This window comes from Triturus cristatus, chromosome 10 (assembly GCF_964204655.1).
Source record: "Triturus cristatus chromosome 10, aTriCri1.1, whole genome shotgun sequence".
Classification (NCBI taxonomy): domain Eukaryota; kingdom Metazoa; phylum Chordata; class Amphibia; order Caudata; family Salamandridae; genus Triturus; species Triturus cristatus.
The window spans coordinates 135718966-135741397 of NC_140593.1; the positions used below are offsets into that span (position 1 = coordinate 135718966).

At 43.9% G+C, this 22432-nt stretch overlaps 1 protein-coding gene across 1 annotated transcript in view; it reads left to right on the forward strand.

The window, feature by feature from the left end:
- Positions 1-22432, forward strand: part of LOC146789039 (uncharacterized) — a 157424-nt gene that overhangs the window by 60156 nt on the left and 74836 nt on the right. The window contains exon 4 of the mRNA XM_085631019.1: positions 15469-15558. Coding sequence (XP_085487145.1) covers positions 15469-15558 — 90 coding nt within the window. The remainder of the gene's footprint in view (positions 1-15468; positions 15559-22432) is intronic.

Here is a 22432-nt window from a genome sequence, read left to right on the forward strand (position 1 = left end):
GCAGGTTTCAGACATCTGGTGATCATAGGGTAGACAGCAAGAAGGGGCAGGTTTCAGCCATCTGGTGATCATAGGCTAGACAGCAGGAAGGGACAGGTTTCAGACATCTGGTGATTATAGGGGAGCAAGTAAAAAGGGGCAGGTTTCAGACATCTGGTGATCATAGGCTAGACAGCAGGAAGGGACAGGTTTCAGACATCTGGTGATTATAGGGGAGCAAGTAAAAAGGGGCAGGTTTCAGACATCTGGTGATCATAGGCTAGACAGCAGGAAGGGACAGGTTTCAGACATCTGGCAGGGGCGGCTCTAGGCTCATGGTGGCCCTGAGCAGGGAGCGAAGGTAGGGGGCCCCGGAAAAGGGGGTCCGGGCAGGGAGGAAGCCAGAGGCCGCCAAATCCCTGCCAGGGGCCGCCACGAAAATGTATTGTATCAGATTCCTCGTGGCCAGGCGGCCCCTGGGGTTTGGCGGCCCTGTGCAGGTGCACAGCTTGCACATGCCTAAGGCCGCCCCTGCATCTGGTAATCATGGGGTAGACAGCAGGAAGGGGCAGGTTTCAGACATCTGGTGATCATAGGGTAGACAGCAAGAAGGGGCAGGTTTCAGACATATGGTGATCATAGGCTAGACAGCAGGAAGGGACAGATTTTAGACATCTGGTGATTATAGGGGAGCAAGTAAGAAGGGGCAGGTTTCAGACATCTTGTGATCATAGGGTAGACAGCAAGAAGGGACAAGTTTCAGACATCTGGTGATCATAGGGGAGCAAGTAAGAAGGGACAGGTTTCAGACATCAGGTGATCATAGGGCAGGCAGCAGGAAGGAGCAGGTTACAGACATCAGGTGATCATAGGGTAGGCAGCTGGAAAGGGCACGTTTCAGACATCTGGTGATTATAGGGTAGGCAGTAAAAAGGGGCAGGTTTCAGACATCTAGTGATCCTAGGGTAGGCAGAATGAAGGGGCAGGGTTCAGACATCTGGTGATCATAGGGTAGGCAGCAAGAAGGGGCAGGTTTCAGATACCTTACATCTGATGACCTGAACAGTTGTAATCTGAGGTCAGGGAGTTGAGTCCCCGCTGCAGTGATCTTTGCGTTTCCTTTGGTGAGGCTGACAAAGTCTTCTTTAAGTTGCCTCTGGATTGTATTTATTGCCGTCAATGTTCACCGAACTGCGCCTTTACTGTACATCATGATCTACACCCTATGCCACTGAACACGTTTATTTGTTTGTGTGAATTAGAGGTGTGTAATCTTTCGACAGCAAAGTTTTGCGAAGATTCCGACTTTGGCCCTTTGCTAAGGACACAAAGATTTCCAGTATATCCTCGCATTCCAGAGAGCGAAGTTTTTTTAAGATTCCACGATTTTGATTCACTGCACAGCGACATTATATTCACATTACTTACAACAGATCCATGTCGCAAACTGAATACTGATTTTGTTTTCTTCTAATTTTTGCAGAACGTGTTGTGTACAATATCATTACACTGGAAAAAATACTATCTTTATTCTCCAAATTACGAAGTGCTAGTGTTAAAAAAAGAATATGTGCTCCAAAAGGTACAATTCTAAAGTGGAAAGATGAAAACTTTGCAGCCTTTTAAGATTTGTGACCTCTTCCATAGACCTTCTCAAACAAATCTGTTCTTCTTGACACGCTGACACACCCCTAGTGAGAATGAAGCTTGCACTGCTGCTGCTTATATGTTGTTCATGTTAAGCGTGTGCTTGTTGTTTGCCCTAGTGCTTCCCATGCAGTGCCAGTTTTGTGTGGGTTTGTGTGGTTTTAGAAAAGGTTTACACTACTCAGTAACCATAATGATTGGTTGTGTCTATGCTTGTTATCATGATTTCATGCATATAGCCAAAGGCTGTCTTAGGAAAAGCCTCTGGTATTGCTGATTGCCAGTCTATGCCCTCATTAACTAAAAGACTAGGACATCCTGGATGATGCTGGTATTGTTAGGATGTATGTAATCCATGTATGAACAGTCCATCTGAGATCTGGCATGTGAATATTTGTTAGACCTTCTGAGATACAGTTTGACATTTTACATGGGTGACTTACTACATCATACTGGTTGCGTCTGAAGCATTCATGTACATTGGAGAGAGCATTATAATGAGCTTTGTGCTTGCCCCCCTCACTGAGCGCTATGCTCAAGGCCACATGGCAAGTGGGAAACAACATGTTGCCAATTATATGTGGTGAACTCATATTTTCACCATCGAACCACGCAGATTTTTGTTTTAATTGCACCAAGGGCTCCTGTTAATAAAAGGAGATCTTTTGAGTGGACCCTTAGGAATTTTTAGTTATTGCATCTGGACCCCTGCAATTGTTCTGAGACAATAAAACATGTAAGAACTCCCTTTATGGTTGAGTCCACCAGAGTGGTGTTATCCTACTGTGGTGTGGCGGGCCACTGATGATGAAGCATACTACGATAAGTTGTGGGTGAGGCGACCCCTCAAATATCTTTTTGATCTCTGGAGGCTAGTGTTTGAGTGACGCAGGTATATCTTCCCCAAAGGTCATTTAACATCCATGCTCTTTTTTGTGATTTAGAAGTTAAATAAGAAGGGCGTGTGCCCAGGACTTTCTTCCTCTCTCTCTCATTGTGGTGATATAATCTCATCTTTGTCCATTTTAGGAGATTTTCACCTTAAACTATTGGGAAACAACTTCAGATTTTTTGTTAGAGTTGTTGAGGGTAGGAAAATTGTAGAGTTTAAATTATTTTTCAGATGGATTGCTAGGTGATATTCAGGTGATTTTGTAAGTGAGTCTATTTCAAGTCTACAGAATACTGGTTTAGCTTCAAAGATGTTTCTTGTGGTGTCTATGCTCATAATGGAGTGCTGCAAGATTCGTCTGGGAAATATCTTATCCCAGGTACATTCAGTGGACCTGAAAGATTTCCTTTTGATATTCAGATCTTTGATGACCATTTATTTACTTTTTTGATTATTGTTCTCGTCAGATTAAGAGCAGCGCACTCTTCAATGATCTTGTGTAGAGGATTTTTCTATAACAATATCATACTGGAATGGAAGCTAATAAATAGCAGCTAAGTTTGAGATTTCTTAAACAACTTTTCCTTTCCATTTTATTTCCCTACATTCGCCCCTGCCGATCTAGATGCGCTACCAAGTATAGGCGGCAGATTACCATCATCAATTTGTGGCTACACAACATCCTTGCCTGCAATTAAGGATGTTTCTCCCTCCTCATGATCACTGCAATCAGTTACCGTACCAACCTGATGTTAATCCCACTTGAAAACTTTCAAATAGTTTTTACTGGAAGAAGGTGGAAGCAATTAGGTTTTTGGAGATGTAATAATCTTCTGTGAAGGAAATTCCAATCCTCCATTTTCATCCTGGAACTGGATACTGGTGTCTAATGGGTAGTTTAGCTTCAGTTTCTCTTTTCGTAACTGGTAGAAATTCCACTTCTTCTACAGGCACATGTCCAAAAACAACTCATGTGCAGCAGCTAAATTCAGTAGAAACCATCCCCAAAGGTCTCCCCGGGAGAAGCTGTTTTGTGGATATTTCAGCTCTTTCAACATGCAAAGGTTCTGTGGTTTCTCTCATTTTCTTTATTTGGCTATATTCTGTTGAATGATATATGAATGTTATGTAACATGCTTGGCTAGATAGGAGAAATCCAAACAGAAGAGTTTTGAGGTGAACATCTGGGAGACAAATGTTACAGAAATAAAGTATTCCTGATGAAGGACATTATATCATCAAATACTTGCAAGTAAATTACAAGGCAACATAACATAATTAGAGACAGGTTGGAACTTCCTTCTGAACAATTCATTCAAGAAAGTGCCAGTAGTTATGGCAGCAATAAGTTTGAGAGAACAGATGTCTGATGTTCTTCTTGTCAAGGTTTACGATAAGCGACTTACACAAGTCGAAAAAGTATTACCATTTGTATTTTAATGCTGATCTTGAGTATGTCTCACATTTGAACCAAATACTCAGAGACTACATTACATAAAGTGAGCATGGCATAGGTACATTTAAAGCTTAGTCTTCACAAATGTTGTAGACTGACAAATACCATTGCTGCATGGTGCACCTTTTGAAGTGGCAAATTGATCTTTTTGACTGTAACTTTAGTGGTATAAAATGTTTACTAGAAACAGATAGTGGTTGTTAAAGTCTATAACAAATTCTATAACGCAACAGAACACAATAGCACAGCTTAAACTAATAGAACACAAAAAACAGCACATTGGTAGATGGTTGTGTTGTTACATTGTGTTGTTTGATTAAATGTATTGGTATGTTGCTTTGTTGTATTTTTATGTTGCCTTGTTGCTGCATTTTGCTGGGGTTTTCTGTTGCTGTGTATTTTGTGTTGTGCTTTTGTGGTTGTTGCAATATTGTTTTTTTTTTACCATTGCATTATTGTGGTGTTCTATTCTTAAAGAGTTGGACTGTATTGTTGTGGTGCAGTTGTGTTGTTGTACTTCATATGCAAGCAATTTACCTTCTTCAATATGCACAAATATCTCCTACCAATGCGAAGCTGGGCCCCATGGACATCATTTTTGTGTCTGGCCAACTCTATTTCATCTGGATCACTTTTGGACTCCTTGCCCCCTAAGGTCTGAAAGCAGATTTCACATTGCTTTGCATCACCTCTTCAAACCTTATGTAATTTTTCACTTACATCTGGAGTAGTTTATTTGGACCGCAAGAGAGCTATGGCTGTTCCGTTATTAAATAACCTGCGGCAGACGGCAACATTGGGGATTCCTTGAAATACTTTTACACTGTAATTCCTGATTGCAGAGGAGTAGTTGTTTTATGTTTTTAGATCTTTGGATTGGTAATGAAAACTTCTCTTTACTGGAAAAGTGGGATTTGGCATTGCTAGTTTAGGAGAGCCACTTTTAAAAAAGTGGGCATTTCTCTGCTCTTGGCTCTTTGTGTGCCTTCCAGCCTGTCTCCAATACTCCTCTGGGTTTGGGTGACAGCTACACTTTGTGCATTCCCTCTAGACATCCACAAAACCAGGGGACTCAGCTGCATCTGCATTCATCTGCATACTAATGGGCCTTCCTGGGCAGAAGGAAGGGGAGGGACTGACATGTACACTTCAATGGATTGTGTCCTGGCCGCACACAAAGCACTGATTAACCCCCCAATGTTAGCCAGGCAGATAGGACTAGGCTGAAAGGGGACCTGTGCACTTCAAATACTTCCCTTTGAAGTCACCTCCACTTCAAAGGCATAAATACTGAGTTTCTAACCCCTTCTAAACAACACTTTTGGGACCTGTAACCAGACATCGCTGGCTCTACATTTGCACATTGCCAGAAGAAACTGCTGTGTTCCCAGGAGGGACTGCCACTCTGCCAACTGCTTTGCTGTGTTGGCCTGCTGCTTGCTGACTGCTGTGCTGCAGGAGGAACTGCCACTTTGCTGCCTGCCTTTTTGTGCTGGCCTGCTGCCTGCTGCTAGAATTCTCTAAGGGCTTGCTGACTTGTCCCCTGTTCCTAAAGTCTTAGCGCTGTCAAAGACTTTACTCTACCAATGCTCCTGTGGGACTCTACCATTTGTGAGTCCGGCCGGTGTGCCTCTGATCAGTATCAATGTGTGCTCTGTGAGAAGAACGAATGTGTCGCTACTCCAGACCAAGTGCCCGGCTTGAGAAAGATGCTGCAGTGCCAAGGGAATCCCTCTCAGCATGGCCCCCGCCTGGTTGCCCTGACAACAAGAGGTCTTCCCGTGCCGACGAGTCAACCCAACCGACATGAGCTGAGCCAATGCTGCGTGCTGACTTCAGCAGCGCATCCGTGCTGCAGTGTTCCTCCGAGCATTGGATCATCGAGTCTTCCCCAAGGGCAGTCCAACACGGCCCGCGGCTGTATCGCTGTCTCAGAATTACGGTACTTTGATCTAAGACTCGGACCCGTGAGGTCTCCGAAATAATCATGCACACTCCCAAGCACCGCGGAGCTATCGCACAACCAGGTCACAAGGGGCCAGCACAAGACTTTCCACAAGTGCTGTGTGGAGCACTATTTTAATCCGATATGATAAGGGAACAGTTGTATCATGCAATCTGGTTGTTTTTTACATCGGTGGCTCTGGTCTCGCGTTCCTTCAACAAGGGAACTCCTGGTGCCTTGCTCAAAACACTACCGTATAGGTTCTAAGAGAAGCAAACATGCTCCTGTGGTCACCTTGTATGTTTCATGAGATAATTTAAGATATACTTAAATGATTTTTATTGTTTTGGTCTTGTTTTGTTCAGAATATAATAAGCTATATATCTAAACCTGTGTGGAGTCTTTATGTGATGTATTCTTTGTGTTACTGTGTGTGTGTGTATCACATACTTTACACATTGCCTCTTTTAATAAGCCTGCCTGCTCTGTGCCAAGCTACGAGAGGGTGAGCACAGGTTCTCTCATTTGTGTATCTAACTTACACTGACTAGAGTGGTGGGTTCTCCTGACCAGGGTGTGTATCTTAGCATATCAGAAACACAATTTCTAACACAGTTCCTAAAATCAGGAGGGTTCATATCGGGGTAGGGTATTTTCTGCGCAGGCTGCATAGTCTCCTCCTGTTTTATTATGCTTTACTGATAATCTCAGTATTAGGAAACTGCTTAAAATGTGGCTATCTACTCTTTAGGTTGTTGTCTCCTACAGGTAGCTCTTTAGTTGTGCCTGTTTTGTTTTACCTGAAGCTGTGGTAGTGTTGTACAGCACCAGGACACCTCTGGGTAACAGTTGCACCATGCAAATGTAGCTAATAATAATAATAATAAAATACAAGTAACATGCTCCACTGATCTACACTTCCAAGAAAATGTGAGTTCGGTAGTTTTGGAGGTGACGGTGTGGGAAGCCTGTAAAACAGTAATAAGAGGGCAGCTTATTGTCATTTCACTGGCAAGTGTAAGGAAAAACTCAAAGCGTCCCTAGCGTAGTCGAGATTGACTCAAAGGGAGAAAGAATATATACAGAATCCAAGGGATGAAACATTTTGCAATATTTGAGCTTGCCAGGGACGAATATAGTGCGATTATGGAGGGTGATGCCAGGGCACTGTTTCTGACTAAGCATCATAACATGGATTATATGACATGGGCTATAAGGCAGTTAAACTACTTTCCTAGTTAGCACTTAGAGACAAAGGCTAAAGGAGTGTCAGGAGGATTATAATTAAGCAGTGCAATCAGATGGACACCATAACCGATATTGCTTTGCAACATACCTAGAGCAGCTCTTTAGGTCTGGACTTGTTTGTTTTGCAGAGAAACTGGAGGAATTTGTTAGAGACACCTTCACTGTCCAGAGATGGCGCAGTTTAGATGGTCTGAAAATTAGAAGTAGTGAAGATAATAGCAACTATTAAACAAATGCATAATGAAAAGATGCCTGGCTGCAATGCTTTCCCTGCAGAATTGTTTTAATGCCTGGGTGGATGGCTTGGGGCTTTGATGCCAAAAAGGCATTTGATTCACTCGAATGGCCATATTTAATGGCAATCCTTCACAAGATGGAATTTGGCCCAGAATTCAGGGCGTGGGTCAACTTATCATAATTTGCATTGTGGCTAGGGCAAGGGTCAATGCTGTTCTCTACAAAGAATTGCCATTCGGTCGGGGACCAAGATGGGGTTACTCATTGTCCCCTTTATTATTTGCGCCGGCGCCTCTGGCCAGCCGGGTGCATTACGAAGCTCTAGTCCAGAAGCTCAGATGGGACCATAAATTCGAAGAAAATTGTTTCATAATTCACAGATAATCTATTTCTTTATGTATCAGTTCCTGGCCACTCCCTTTCTAAAATGTGGAATGATTTTGAGAAATATGCCGGGGTTTGCATAAATTGGCACAAGGAGGGTGGTGTGCCCCTTCATTGACCATGTGGGATCATCTGCCGGATTAGAGATACTAATTACAGTGGGACGTAGAGGGATTCCAATAGCTGGGGATATATATCCTGAACAATTCTAATGTCTTGATGTGCAATAACCTGGGAAAGATGCTAGAGAACCACAGCACTGATCTAGAACACTATTACTAATGGGGAGGGCTGCTCTCTATAAATTGATCACAGTGCCCAAGTTATATGTGTTACAAAACACACCCTATGACATCCTGGACAGTTTCTTTCAGAAGGTAGATAGTATACACGGTTGCTACTTTGAGAAAGGGGGATCTCCCAGAAAAGCTTACGAGGAATCCATATGAGGGGGTATTGGATGAATGGATTTAACACTGTATCCCCAGGTGACCCAATTACAGGTGATTACCAAGTGGGTGTTTACTGAGGTGCAAGAACTATCTCTGTGGCAGACAGGAAGTACAGAACATAGAAGGGATATTTGAGAGAATATGTGGAAGAGGCTGCTTGGGTCAAAGATCCCGTGCCCCTGACCCCAAGCCACACTAGCCAGTTATTAAAGTGTAGAGTAAAGCTAATCTGGCCCTCGGTTGGTGGGACAGACTGACACTGGAGACACCTTTCTGTAATTCAGCCATGCTGTTGGACTTGATCAGCAGGAGGGATTTCAGAAATGGGATCTCTTTCGTATTTCCAATCTTGGAGATATATAGGTACCTCAAGGGTTACAGTCCTTTATGAACCTTTAGGAACAATTCAAATTGTGTGGAACATAACAATTTCAATGTTTTCAAATTAATAATGCCTTATGTCAGTACAATAAATATTTGGAGCAGGTTGTGGATGAATCTCCAATGGAATATAAGCTTCTGGAGGCTCCACTGCACAAACTTGCCCTATCACAAGTATATGGGACACTAATAAACAACAAACATCGTCTGTTGCTTGTCCCCAAGGAAAAATAGGAAAGGGATCTTGGAAAAAAAGATGAGGAAGATTGGAACGAGGCATGCAAATACCCGGGGAAAGCCACCATTAGGGTTTTATTCCACCTGGTACAATTGAAGATCTTGCATCGAGCTTACCTTACTAGAAACAGGCTTTAAAGAATTGAAAGTATTGGTAAGGGTAAATACTAGTGGGGCGGGGCTCATAGGGGCTCAATGGTACCCGCCCTAGGGGGTGCACACAAATACATCAGTTTTGGTGGGCAGTGACTAGGTGCCTATCATGGATCATGGAGAGCACAGTGAACATTACATCTTAGGTGGCACTTCTTAGGATTTGGAGGATGCAATTAGTACCTAAGCATGCTCTTATTTTTCAGTACCACTGCCCTGATGCTTGTAAAATAGGATATTGTCAGGATATTGTTAAACTGTGGGGCAGTGAGGTTGCTCCTCGTTGGACCGCTGGGCTCAGAACTTGGACTGGTGCATGCAAGTGGAGGAGTCAATTTATAAAGCAAAGGGATGCCTGAGAAAGGTTAATACGGTCTGGGACCATTGGTGAGAATATAGATGAAATGACTGGGATGAGATTACTCTCACCAAGGATAGTGTGTGATGTTGGACTGGTGCAATTGAGAGATGGGCTGTGGAGATGCGTATCGGGAGGCTACAAGGACGAGTGGACAGGAAGGTTGGAAGTGGATCCCCAGCCGCTGACTGTAAAGATCAAGTTGTACCTGGCACATAACGTATGCTGAGTCTCGCACCTAGTTAATGCCACTAAGTTTGGTTTATCTTGGTGTTTTATTTAACAACTTTATCAATGAGTAAACTCAATAAAAAGATTTTTTTTTTAAAAGAAACAACTCTTCCTTCCAGATGCAAGAACATCAGCAAGAACATCAGCACACCTCAAGGGATACTGGAAGACACCCTAGAGAGCTACAATGAAAGCAGAAACAAGGCAAGGAGCAACAAACTTTAATGTAGTGTCATTATTACCAGCAGTAACAACCTATCTCTTCCCAGAGTACTATCTTACAAGGGGAGTAACTATCATTAATACAGAAGGTATGGCAGTACTGTGGTCAATGGGCTTGTGGAGTGTCACTGCAGCAAAATGATGGAGGTTTTTACTGCCCAACTATGCGTTGTCACTGATTCTCACTCAGGGCTGGCATTATCGCTTGTGGTGCGAGGTGCAGCAGTCTTTTTTGGTGCCCCTCCTTACCTCCATCTCCACGAATTCCCTCACTACCACTCTTCAACAGTACCCCTCATCTCTCCATAGCCCCTTCTCTCAAATGCATTCCATTTTTTTTTATAGTTCACTCACACTCAGTTCCATGATCTTCATGTATCGTTCTTTGCAGCAGGCATATTAACCCTCTGTATCTTGAAATTTTTATTGTTGCCTGAAAACTGCTGGACCCACAAGGAAGTTCACTTGCTTTTAAAACCAGAAGTTATTTTTAAACACCGCGTCCCCCACCAAAGTCCGTGCCAGGGGCAGCTGCAAGGGTCGCACTGCCCTAAAGCCGACCCTGCTCTTACCACTGTGTATAATTCTTTGCTCGTGCAAACAGGAATCCTAACAAGGCCTCCTATCCGGTTAGTGTTTATATGCTACCATAAAGCCTCCTCCCACTTACTGCATAACGAAAAAGCTCCAAAATATTCCTGTTTACTCATACAAAGAGTTATGTGGATTTAGGGGCCGTTTACAATGTTGGGTGGAAACGTTTCGCCTGACACCGACTCAGACTCGGGACTGACCAACTCGCAGTCGCCGATTCCGCCCGCTTGATTACTATGTGACTGAACACTGTTCGGTCGGATTCCCATTGTTCCCTATGGGAGCTTGTGTTACGCCTGACAACACAGGCTCCTATAGGGAAATGGTGTGTGTGTGTAAAACCCTGCACCTTGTCGCGGGCACACCACAGTGCCTGCCAAACAGTCCCTCAGGTACCCCCTCTGCCCCCAACCGGATGCTGCAGAATGAAGGGGGCCCTACTAGGGTCCCCTAAAGTCACTTTCTGACAGCCTTTTTGTGTCGGACACGCCGTTGGAAGAGAAAGACAGAAACCCCATCATGAAGGGAGGAAGCAGGAACCTGCAGGAGTGAGAGAAATGGGCAAGGAGTGTGTGGTAGTGAACTAAAGAGGCCTGAGGGGGATTCATGATTACACACCCTCGGTATTCGGCACGCTGACATTTTATAGCACGGGCCGCAGGGGTCTGAGCAGCTCTTTGGGCACCGGCACTTATTATTTTGCAAATAAAGCACTGCCCAATGGTCAGCTTCTGAAGAATGGCTCCTCACCTAGTGGGGACCACTGCTTGCTCCCAGCTATGTAATTGACTGCATGTGACTTTTTATTTTGAAAGCTGCTGGGTACCTTTAAGTCTGCTTTAAAAATATTGGCATGCAGTGAATTCAAATGGCTGGAAGGAGGTCTACTGTCCTTCACATTCTTACATTAAAAGCACTCCTGACTCATGCATTTTAATGAGGCAGGAGTTTTGTCATCTCCTTTGAATGGGCATTTTGCATTGCAACCGATTAGTTCATCATAAATTGAACCATGGGACGAGTGCGAACTCGGCTTCACACATCATGCCAAACTTCTTTGCATGGCCGCGGGAGACGTCCGATCCTGCTCCCTGCGGGACAGCTACTGGTCTGCCTCGTGTGTTTTTTCAAAGTGAATTTGACAATCTGTAACTTCACTGTATATACTCCATGTTTTGCAAAGGATGTAATCTGTCTCTTCAGTATAGGCACAGTTAAAATGAATTAATCGGTGTTCAGGCAACATTGCCAAGCTTGTGGAAGGTGCAATGAGTGCTTTCCTATGCCACTCTAGAGGTGTGTCATACTTGCCTTTAATTTCCCTCCATGGTGCTGTGTTTTGTGGCTGTGTGGGGCACGTGTCATTTAGGCTGAGTATGTGAGAGACCGGGTACAGCTAGAATCGTGTCTTGTAAAGGGTACACTGATGTCCTGCAGAGAGGGGTGGTCAGTCTCAAGATTGCGTTCTTTGTCCAAGTGGATGTGACTACCAGGACGTACATGGCTTGATAGACCCTGTCCTTCAAGTCTATAGGGGTGTATGCCAAACTATGGACTACAGAAACATCATGCTGCCAAAAAACTGTGGCCAAAATATCCAGGGCCGAAATATTGAGAAAGTAAGTGCATTTAGGTAAGCATAGATGTAATATTGCTAACTCCACCACTATGCACCTTGAAGATCTATATCCTCATAGCACATAGATGTGGAGTTAAGTAAAGTAAAGGTATGCTTTTTAAACCTCTGTTTTATGAGTTTTCTGGGTGATTGTACATTATATCCAGTCTTATGTATTAATCAGTGCGCACACTAGCAATATACATGCATAATCATCTTGAGAATGAGGTTCGCCATTCTTCATCAGGGAAGACATGGCTTGGCTTGGCTTGGCAGTTCGGGCTGGACTGTTCCCATGAGGCACAGGGTCAGACTGATTTGCATATGGCCATGTCTGAACTGGGGTGGCGAAGTGAGCTAAAGAATGATGATGGATTAACCCAGATCAGTTGACTGGGGGTGAGCGCTTGCAATGTTCAACACTCCGTCCATCATTCCCTTTGGTTTTGCTTTGTTCGCTATTTTAATAAACAATAGTCCAAACTTTAACCATCCTAAGCAAACATTTTCTACTGGCAGACAATAATCTATGATTTTATGCATGAGTGCTTTATAAGGTTTCTGAAACACCAGTATCTGAATACTCTAGGTGAGGACCCATCGCTCCACGCCTGACTCAGACAGTACAAGGCTTTAATTACCACCGTGTGCAGAAACCTCTGACTCTGTGGCGGCCATGTTTAAAACAGCAGATAGAAATGTGTATTCCGAAAGGCTCTGGGTTACCTCCCTCCACATATGAGACAGGGAATGTACTTCCATGTACCGCATACCTTCTCTCGCAGCAGGTTCTCTTCTTCTGCCATGGCCCAGTGTTCGACATCCTTTTGGCACATAAAGAAATCCTATACTTACATAGGTACACTTACCTTGTTGATATTTTGGTCCTATATTAAGGTGAAATACGGTCTGGTGAGCTGGGAGGGTAAACATCTGCATGCAAAAAGCTTTCTAACTGCCACAGTATCTCTGGTCCACTCTGATTATGGTCGAATGGTAATCTACATAGCTTGATAAGTTCATACCATCCTCTCCCCCCCCTTCCTACAAGAGCCAGCCAAGAAGATCTACTCCCTGATCGAGTGAGTGGTCAGATGTTTTTCCAAAGATATATATATATTTTTTTTAATCACAAAGTTACGCCCCTCACCAAGGGCATATGAACTATAATTATTATATGCTACATTCATCTCCGACATTCCTCTCCAGGTGAAACACAAATGCAGTGCTTATGCTGAGGCGTTCATTCTCAGTGGTGGCTTTTCTATATTATCTCGTGCTTGGTTGATTACTGAAGTTGCATTTTCCCAGTCCCATGAAATAATCATCAAGAAGGAGAGATCGTAAAGTTTTGGGGTAGCCAGAGACAAGCCTCCTGTCCTTCAAGTATCCCACCAGAGGGTGCCACTGACCCATTGTATTTAAAGCCCAGTACATTGAGTTCCCAAGTTCTTTTCCATGGCCAACAGCAGCCAGAGTTTGCTAGCCTATTCTTGCATTATGGCAATGCTTCATGATTTCCATTTGAGAGCGATAAGTTGTTTGGCCCCCAAAGTCATATTAGTCTCTAGTCCCCCTTGTGCGTGGGCGCGATCTCCGGCAGCCAAAGACTTAAGTCTGATGGTAGCGTGGTCTCATCGCAGTGGGGATCCCAGCACTCATTTGATGTGGCCAAGTATTTGCTTCCAAAAGGGAGTCAGCTGTGGGCACGCCCACCAGGCATGCAGTGTGTCTGCTATCTGGCCACACCCCCTCAAGCATACACCCTGTGTATTGCCATACATCTGTTTTGGCTTCTAGGGTAGAACCGGTCAATCCATCATAATTGTATACATCTGTCCCCTATTCTGTACACTTCTACAAAGAGATGAGATATCAGCCCAAAGCGTTTGCTATTGGTCCATGGTGATCTTTCACCCCAGATAGCTGTCCCACTTCCTCATAAATGTCTGTTCTAAAGGACCCCCTATGTTCATTAGAGCTGCATATATAGTGGAAATAAGTGTCCTAGGACTGGCATACGTAGTGAAGAGTTTTTTCTAACGTTGTTAAGGCTCTAGGGCCCATATGAATGAAAGGAAAAATTAGTCGCAAACGCTGCGAATCGCAAAAAGCAGCGTTTGCGACCGATTTTTCGCAATTCCACATGTATGGCACACATATTTAGAGAAAACGTAGATTTCTCAACCTAGCGAAATTCGCTAAAAGGATATCGCAAAATAAGAATTCGCTGACACATGTATGAAAAAATCGCAAATTGTGAATTCACGAAATTCGCAAATTAAGAAATCGCTATTAACACCAATTGCATGCAGGTGGTAAACTGGTGCAAGGTACTTAAACCACCCCACAATGCAACAGACCCACCCACAATGGCAGCAATGTTCGTGATAGCCAGGATGCTGCGTATTCGGGCTCTTGCACAGAGGAGAATGAGACAGGAACGTATATTCAGGCTGCGCATCACTCTGTTCCAGCACACAGAAGAGGACATCTATGACAAGTACAGGCTGCACCCACAGACCATAATGGACCTGATTGAGGAGCTGAAACCCTACTTGGAACACCCTACACGCAGGACACAAACAATTCCCACACATGTGCAGGTCCTGTGCTCCCTGCACCTCCTGGCGTCAGGGAGTTTCCAACGGGTAATAGCGGAGGTTGGTGGGGTGTCACAGAGTGCACTTTCGCGCTTTCTCCATGCCTTTCTAGATGCAATGATACAGAGGCTATCACATCACATATACTTCCCCACCACCCAACAGGCATTACAGCAAACAAAACTGGACTTCTACCAGATTGCACGTTTCCCCCACGTCATTGGCTGCATGGATGGGACCCATGTGGCCATCACACCCCCATCAGCAACTGAATATGTCTACAGAAATCGGAAATGCTACCATTCCCTCAATATACAGATTGTGTGAAACGCAAAGTATATCATCACAGACATCGTACCCAAATACCCCGGCAGTACACATGACTCTTTCATCTTCAGACACAGTGGAATACACAGACGTCTGAGTGCCGGAGAGTTTGGGGAGGGGTACCTGCTAGGTAAATTCATGGCACACATCAATACATCCACTACATCACTTGAGGGGGGGGACATTGACTTACCTATTTTGTTTGTCCATGCAGATGACAGTGCCTATGAGGTGCGCGACTTCATCCTGACCCCATATCTGGATCCTGCAAATGCAAGTGAGAGGAGCTACAAGAGGGCACACAGATCTACACGCTGCGTCATTGAGCGTACCTTTGGAATCCTGAAGAGCCGCTTCAAGTGCCTGCATAAAAGTGGAGGCGCACTGCAATACAGCCCTGAGACCTGCTGTAAAATCGTGGCAAGCTGTGCAATGCTACATAACATGGCAATGAAGAAAGGCACCACAATTGATGTGACCGATACAGACACATCGTATGACGAGCGCCCTGCTCCCCCTGCCAGACCTGCTGCAGGAGTTGGGGCAGCTGCTGGACGCCAGAGACGAACAGAGATCACACAAAACTACTTCTAGGTGAGTAATGATGAAATGAGACAACAAAGCTTGATGATGTGTGAAGTGTTTATTCACACTTCACATTAAAGAAATAGTAGCTGTCCCCAGCACATGTTGTGCACACAGTGCAGGTAAGGCACAAGTAACTGTGCAAACAGCATTGTAGTGTTCATTCACCCGTGTTGCAGTAAGTGTCACCGCACATGTTCACCTCCTTCGGTGACGTCCAGGCTGAGTGCCCCCCATGGTGTTCCCTTGTCCTGCGCCCTGTCTGGCACTGCGTCGTCTTTCCCCTGGCAAGGTGGGAGTGACGCTGCTCCGACTTGAGGTGTCCTCAGTGTCGGCAGAGGCCATGAGTGCGCTGCCACCAGCATTGGCCGTCTGCAGCTGCTCCACAGCAGTGGTTACCTGCGCAAGTCCTCGGGTTATATCCTGGCAGTAGTGCGCCATCTCGACCTGCATAGTTACGCTTCTGCGTGTGAGGGTGCTGGTGGTGATGCAGAGGCGGTTCACGGCCTTCGTGTAGTTGTGGAAGCATGCATTGGCACGTCAGCCAGCCCTGTCATTGGCGGATTGGTTTTGCCTCAAAGTGTCACAGAGCTCACGGATCGCCCCTGCCATGAAGCCCTTCCCATGTTCCTCTGCTCATTGTGTATGCGGCAAAGCTGTCTATTTATTGATCTCAGTGCTTTGCAGGCGCTGTTCCTGCAGCATGCTCTGTTCCAGGCCTGAGAACACAGATCCTTCTGCTTCAGTCGCAGTGCTGCTCCTGGGCCTTGATCTGCATGTGTCCTGTGGTCTACTCCTTGGCCTTTGTGTGTCATGAATGGGCATGTGTGACACACCCTGACTCCCCTCTCTCCTGTCGGTGTCATCCCCTGCGGCAGGTATTTCGTCCTCAAATGGAGGCAGTGGGGGCACATGTGCGCGCTTCCTGCGCTGGATTGGCTGCTGCTCAGTGTCGTCACTGGAGTCCGCAGGGTGTGCAGGCTCCTCTTCCTCTGCGCTGTCTTCTTGTGCCCTGGAATGTGCTGTGGATGTAAAGGGGACTACATGAGTTTGTGTTATTGTCTGCATGTAGCAATCAATAAAGTTCCTACAGTTTTTTTTGGCTAACCTCTGACACTGTATCATTCACTTATACCCAACCCACATGTTGCATTAAATTTCCTTTGTCTCATGGACACACTGTCAGACATAGTACTACGAGTCCCATGATGCATTGCTGGGTGTGCTGTAAGACCTGGGCTGGAATGACATTTTGGGAGTTTACTATGCGCATTTGGGGAAGTGTGCATGGGATGGGGAGGAGTGCAGATTGATTTTGCATGCATCTTACCTTGACTGCTGGATGCAGGGTCGGAGCTGTCTATGTCAGCCACACCACCAACGCTCTCATGCAGGAGAGTTGACTCCACAAGCTCCTCATGGGGTGTTGGCTGCTCTGCAGTGGATGGTCCTCCTCCAGTCTGATTTGCGTCCTTCAGTCTGGCTGCCACCCTCTCCTTGGACCTCTGGCGCATGTCGTACCACCGCTTGCGCAGCTCATCGATGGTACGATTGGTGACTCCCACTGCATTCACCTTATTTTTTATTTCTAGCCAAATTTTCCTCTTCCTCGCCTCTGTGACACGCAGTGCCTTCTTGCCGAAGAGCAGCTCATGGCTGCAGACCATCTCCTCAATGAGGACCTCCTGCTCCTTTTCTGAGAACTTATGCTTTCTCTTCCTCTTCTCTGCATCCTTGCCCTGCTGTTGTTTGGTGGAATCCATTGCTGGTTGCACTCTCCTGGGATGCCTCCTCACACTCCCCAAGCAGCCTCTGGGTGTGGCTCAGGTGATCAGGTGCAGGAAATCACTCCAGTTTCCTGTTTGTGATGTCATCAGGCTGCACCTGGTTTCCAGATTCCCGTTTTTGCGATTTCTTAATTTGCGAATTTCGCTATTAAGAAATCGCAAAACGGGTGTCCGAGAATATTTAGCGATTTTTAAGAAATCGCAATATATTTGTGATTAATTTTTTACATCCCGCTTAGCGAATCTCAATTTGCGAATCGCAAAATATCGCAAATTATGATTCGCTAAACGGGAGTTTGATACATATGCCCCTAGGTGCAGTCTGTCATTCTCTGGGTGTAGGGCCCAATGCGTCATTTGGAAGTAGCACAGAAGGACAATTTCTTACAATATATATATATATATACCTGTACACATTAATTAAATGATTTAATTTGATCCCCTGATGCAAATCTATCAACTTTCAACTTCCCCCTTCTTCCCAAGTCTCTAAGTCACCCTTCACAGTCCCTGACAGAAAGTCTAGTTTTCCAGTATTTGGGGAGGGGAAGGTGATCAACGTCTGGTTTCTCAGAATTGTGTGCCACACTTCCAATGCTGGTTTGAGGATCTCTGATAATTAGCCCCCGGGGGTCACTCGCCTTTGGCTAGCTAGGGTATAGACCATGGTTTGGACACAGCCCATCACTGCAGCATCCGTGTGGATCCAGTGCCCCCTCAGTCTCAGACGGGAACCATGTACATTAAATTATAAGTTGTGCTGCCTGATATTTTCCTTGATACTGGTGCCCTTTTAACAGTCCAAATAAGGGTGTCAATTTTTTTTAGGGATTTATATCTCTTTTTTTTGTAACTTAATTGGGAGTGCCTGAAACAAGTAGAGTAATCGAGGTAGTATGTTCTGCTTAATCACTGCGATTTGGCCCAGCCGAGACAGGCACAACAAGATAGGGCATTTGTGGCATTAGTCCATTAGCCAAGACTTTTGTAAAGATTTTTTCAGCTGAGTTTAAAAGTGCTAAGGGTCGATAGCCTCGCTTTTATTTGTGGGTTTACCAGCTTTATGTACAACAGTAATATTTGCCTCGGACATCTACGGCATCAACACGTGAGAGCGTGCAAAGGAATAAACAATTTAGATCAATTCCAGGTAAAGTATTTGTAAAATCTATTGGTCAGTCCATTGAGACCTGGAGATTTGTCAGGATGCAGGTCAGAGATTACTGTTGTAAGTATTGCCCAGTTTCTTTTATATTCTTGTTTCTTTAGCCGATTTTTCACGCATTACTCAGGATACCTTTCAATTCAGTTTCTATCAATTTTTCATTTAAATAACTTGCGGCAGATATCTTCTTGAGACAGGATAGACAACAAATGGAGTAGTTTAGCTGATTTCTTTTAGTTTCTTGTTTCTTTTGCCGATTTTCAAGCGTTACTCGGGTTTTCAGTTTCTCAGGTTACCAGTTTCTTTCACCTTTTTATTTAAATAACTTGCGGCAGATATCTTCTTGCTTTCAACGTTGTTTATTTAAATGACTTGCGGAGTTTTGCTTCTTCTCTTGGTGATTTTGTCGGTTTCTTCATATTTTGGTTGAAAATTTCGTCCATACAGCAGGTTTCTTTAAGTTTTTGCGGCATACCAGAGGTATCTTGTTTACTTTTACAGTTGCTTTTAGCCGCAGATGGATGACAAGGTGTCTTGGGTTCTTGATGCGAAGTGTTTCTCGTGCTGCGCTGTGCTTCTGCCTTGGTCTGGTCAGCCAAAACGTCGCCAAAATGTTGTAAGTAGATTAGATAGGCATCAGGACACGTCTTCAGGTTACAAGATAGATTTATTAAGATAGCACAGCAGAGATAAAGCACTTCGCTAGCTGACCAGACCATCAACTGCCAAGACTGGCACATTCACATACCAGATAGAACACTCATAGGTAGTGAGGGAGGTTGAGGAGACATAAACACAAAGAATGGACTACTGACCCCAAGTAGCCATAACAAAGCAAGCACATATATACAACAATTACCTTCACAAACTTCTCTAAAATGATTAACTCTTCCAGACTAGCTTTATTAGCTTTGGTTAATTTTTTGAGGTGGACCTCCCCGAGGAAGCTGTCCATTTCCTCTATCTGAACAGTGGTTTTGCTTCATAGGGATGAGTAGTAATCTCTGAAGGCTCTTAACTTATCAGAGTTTAAACCCAAGATGAGGCCCTCACTTCTGATAAGAGTTAGGAATTGCTTTGCTGTTATGTATTGCTGAAGACTTTTCACTAGTATCGACACAGTCTTATTGGCTTGCTCATAGAACCATTGACTGAGATGTAGCAAGATCTTCTCTGATTTTTCATTGGTCAATGGATTAATCAGGCCCTTCAAAGCAGTCATCTTTCGCAGGGTCTCCAGGGAGCCTACAAGTCTGTTTTGCTCTATGAAAGCAGTACATACCCCCTCTAAGGTGTCCCTATAGGTATTCCCGATCATTCATTTTGTCCTTTCCCAGTACTGCCGCCTTAAAAGACAGTCTTAAAGGCGTCCCATAATATATTCGGTGAAACATCACCTGTCTCATTTCTTGCTAAATTGTTGTGTGATCATGTCCAGTAGTGCTTGCGCACATAGCTGATCTTTAAATAGTACGGTTTTATCAAGTGTCCATGTAGCTGTCCAGTGTGTCTCGCACGATTGGTCCTCCACCCACTCTAGCATCGCATCGTCAGATATTGCTAAAGGATCATGTATGATTGAGGTTGTTGTATTCACCAGTTCCTGTGTACCTCAGATAAGATTGATGAGTGAATATAATCTATGAAACCGTGAGACAAAGATAAACTCCCTCTCGCTTGCATGTTTGGTTCTCCATATGTCCATCAAGTTCACGTCTAGCAATTTGTGTTTAAGTCCATGAGACAATGTCCCTTTAATGTGCCTATCTCGTGGATGTATATCTGACATTTGCCTTTGGTACCATGTTAAAATCTCCCACCCAAAGAAGGTGATCTGAGCCCCATGTCCTAATTTTAGTTAGCACACCCTGGAGATATTAACCTGTCCCTGGTTAGATATGTGAACATTAATATAATCAAACATAGCCCCGTGGTGTCTACCCCTCAAATATAGATATCGCCCCTCCTTATCTCTGATTACCTTGAGTATGTCAAAATAAATGTCTTTTTGCATCCCAGTCATAACTCCCCCCCTTACTTCTTGTTGCTGCTTAATATCGCATTGGATATGACATATGTTTTATCAGTTGGGTATCAGATCACCTCAGTTGAATATCTTGACAGCAGATCACATCAGAGAGAATCCCCCTTAAATCTCTCCATATCTTGTGGTGTTTAACCAGGGAATTCAATCCCTTGACATGCTGTTCAAATTATGGCTTTGGCATAGTTCTACAAGATTTGTTTGCGACCTGCTGGTGACACCAGTGAACCTAGTTCAATGCACCTGCACTGAATGTGAAAGACAAGTTTTTGTAGTCCCACAGAACCCTATCCAATACATTGTTGAAGTAGAGTTATTGCTTTTGAGTTACTAACAACCCCTATGAGGGGATCAAGGACACTGTGGTAACAGAAACAAACCTATTCACAATAATACACACACACACACACTGTACTAAGAAAAATAGACGCTTTCAAATAAAAGCATTTATTATGACAGAAATAGACTGTTTCTCAGTATGTCTAAAACTACTACAGAGGATATTATTAAAGCAGCAACAAGGAACATTGTAAGCAACAAGAATAAAATGAACATTTCTAACATGTTTAGAATGTCATCTAATACCTAACACCCTAAATCCTACTTCTATGAGCTATACTTAGAGAGAGCATGGATAGAAAATCAACTTGCAGTCTAAAGTTTCTTAAGGAGAAGAGAAGCACCGCGTACCTTGTTGACACCAAGGGCTGCCGTTAGAAGTGGAAGTCTGAAGGCAGCGTTCCCTGCAAACGGCAAACACATGCTGCAGTAGCTTTATCATCACTGAGCAAGATGTTATATCTTCGAAGTGTGCAATTCAAGGGAAAGAGATGCACGCTGAGTACTCAATATTGTAATCCTTTCTTTGTCGTTATGCTAATAATGGCGTGCCACCTGCTTCGCGCTTCGTCTCTTTGCGCTGTGACATGATATCTTCACTATTGGAATCAAGTGTCAGATTCCATCAGGCTGCACTGCCTTGTTGAACCTTGGGTTTAAATCCAATGGATCAATTTCTTATATTTATTTTCTTCACCTTTATCTTTGTTTAAACATGCAATTTTCACCATTTACTCTCCTTTTATCTTCAATTCATTTTATTTAAACAAAGGTATCTCACAAAATTTCAGGCGTCAGGAGTGGGTTCCACATGCCGTGACATTTATTAAAACCGCCCAATGCATTTCGGGAAGTTAGTTCCCTTCTTCAGGGGCATCTATAATGTACAAAAATAGAATAATTTAGCTGTTTTCCTCCTCTTTCATAAAGCACTTAATTAAAATTAAAAAGAAAAGGTATTTCAATCATAAATCAGCAACATAATAACCACTCGATTACGCATTGCATTTAGCCGTGTTTAGGCCCTAATGACATTCTCATATCATTCATATGCCCTGGTTTCTTCACAATGTTTCCCACAAGGTTCACCCATTGCACCGTAATTGTTATTATTAAGATATTTACGAATATACGCTGCTTTGTTCTTACCCGAGCTTGTAATTCACCCCATTTTGTGTAAAGACAAATCCACCCGTCTTTCCTTTCAGCGTGTTGAAGCGCTCCTAATGTCGGTTAAACCAATGCTACAACAACATTCTTATTTAAATTTCCGCCCGTATTCTACGTCAGCCTGAAATTCGATGCACGTGTGTACCTCACATCTATGCACTGAACACTAACAAAGGACTACTTGAAAACATAAATTACTACAATTCCCAGAAACCAACCCACGAGTTTCTTTGTAATCCGGTCCTCGTTAAGAATTATTTGTATTCCATTGAGTTCAGTAAATCCGTGCATTACTGATTTATATTAAATAATCCATTTCTTTATGATAGTTACTGAAATCTTAAAATGAGTGCTTGCTTTGTTCAAATGTTCGACGTG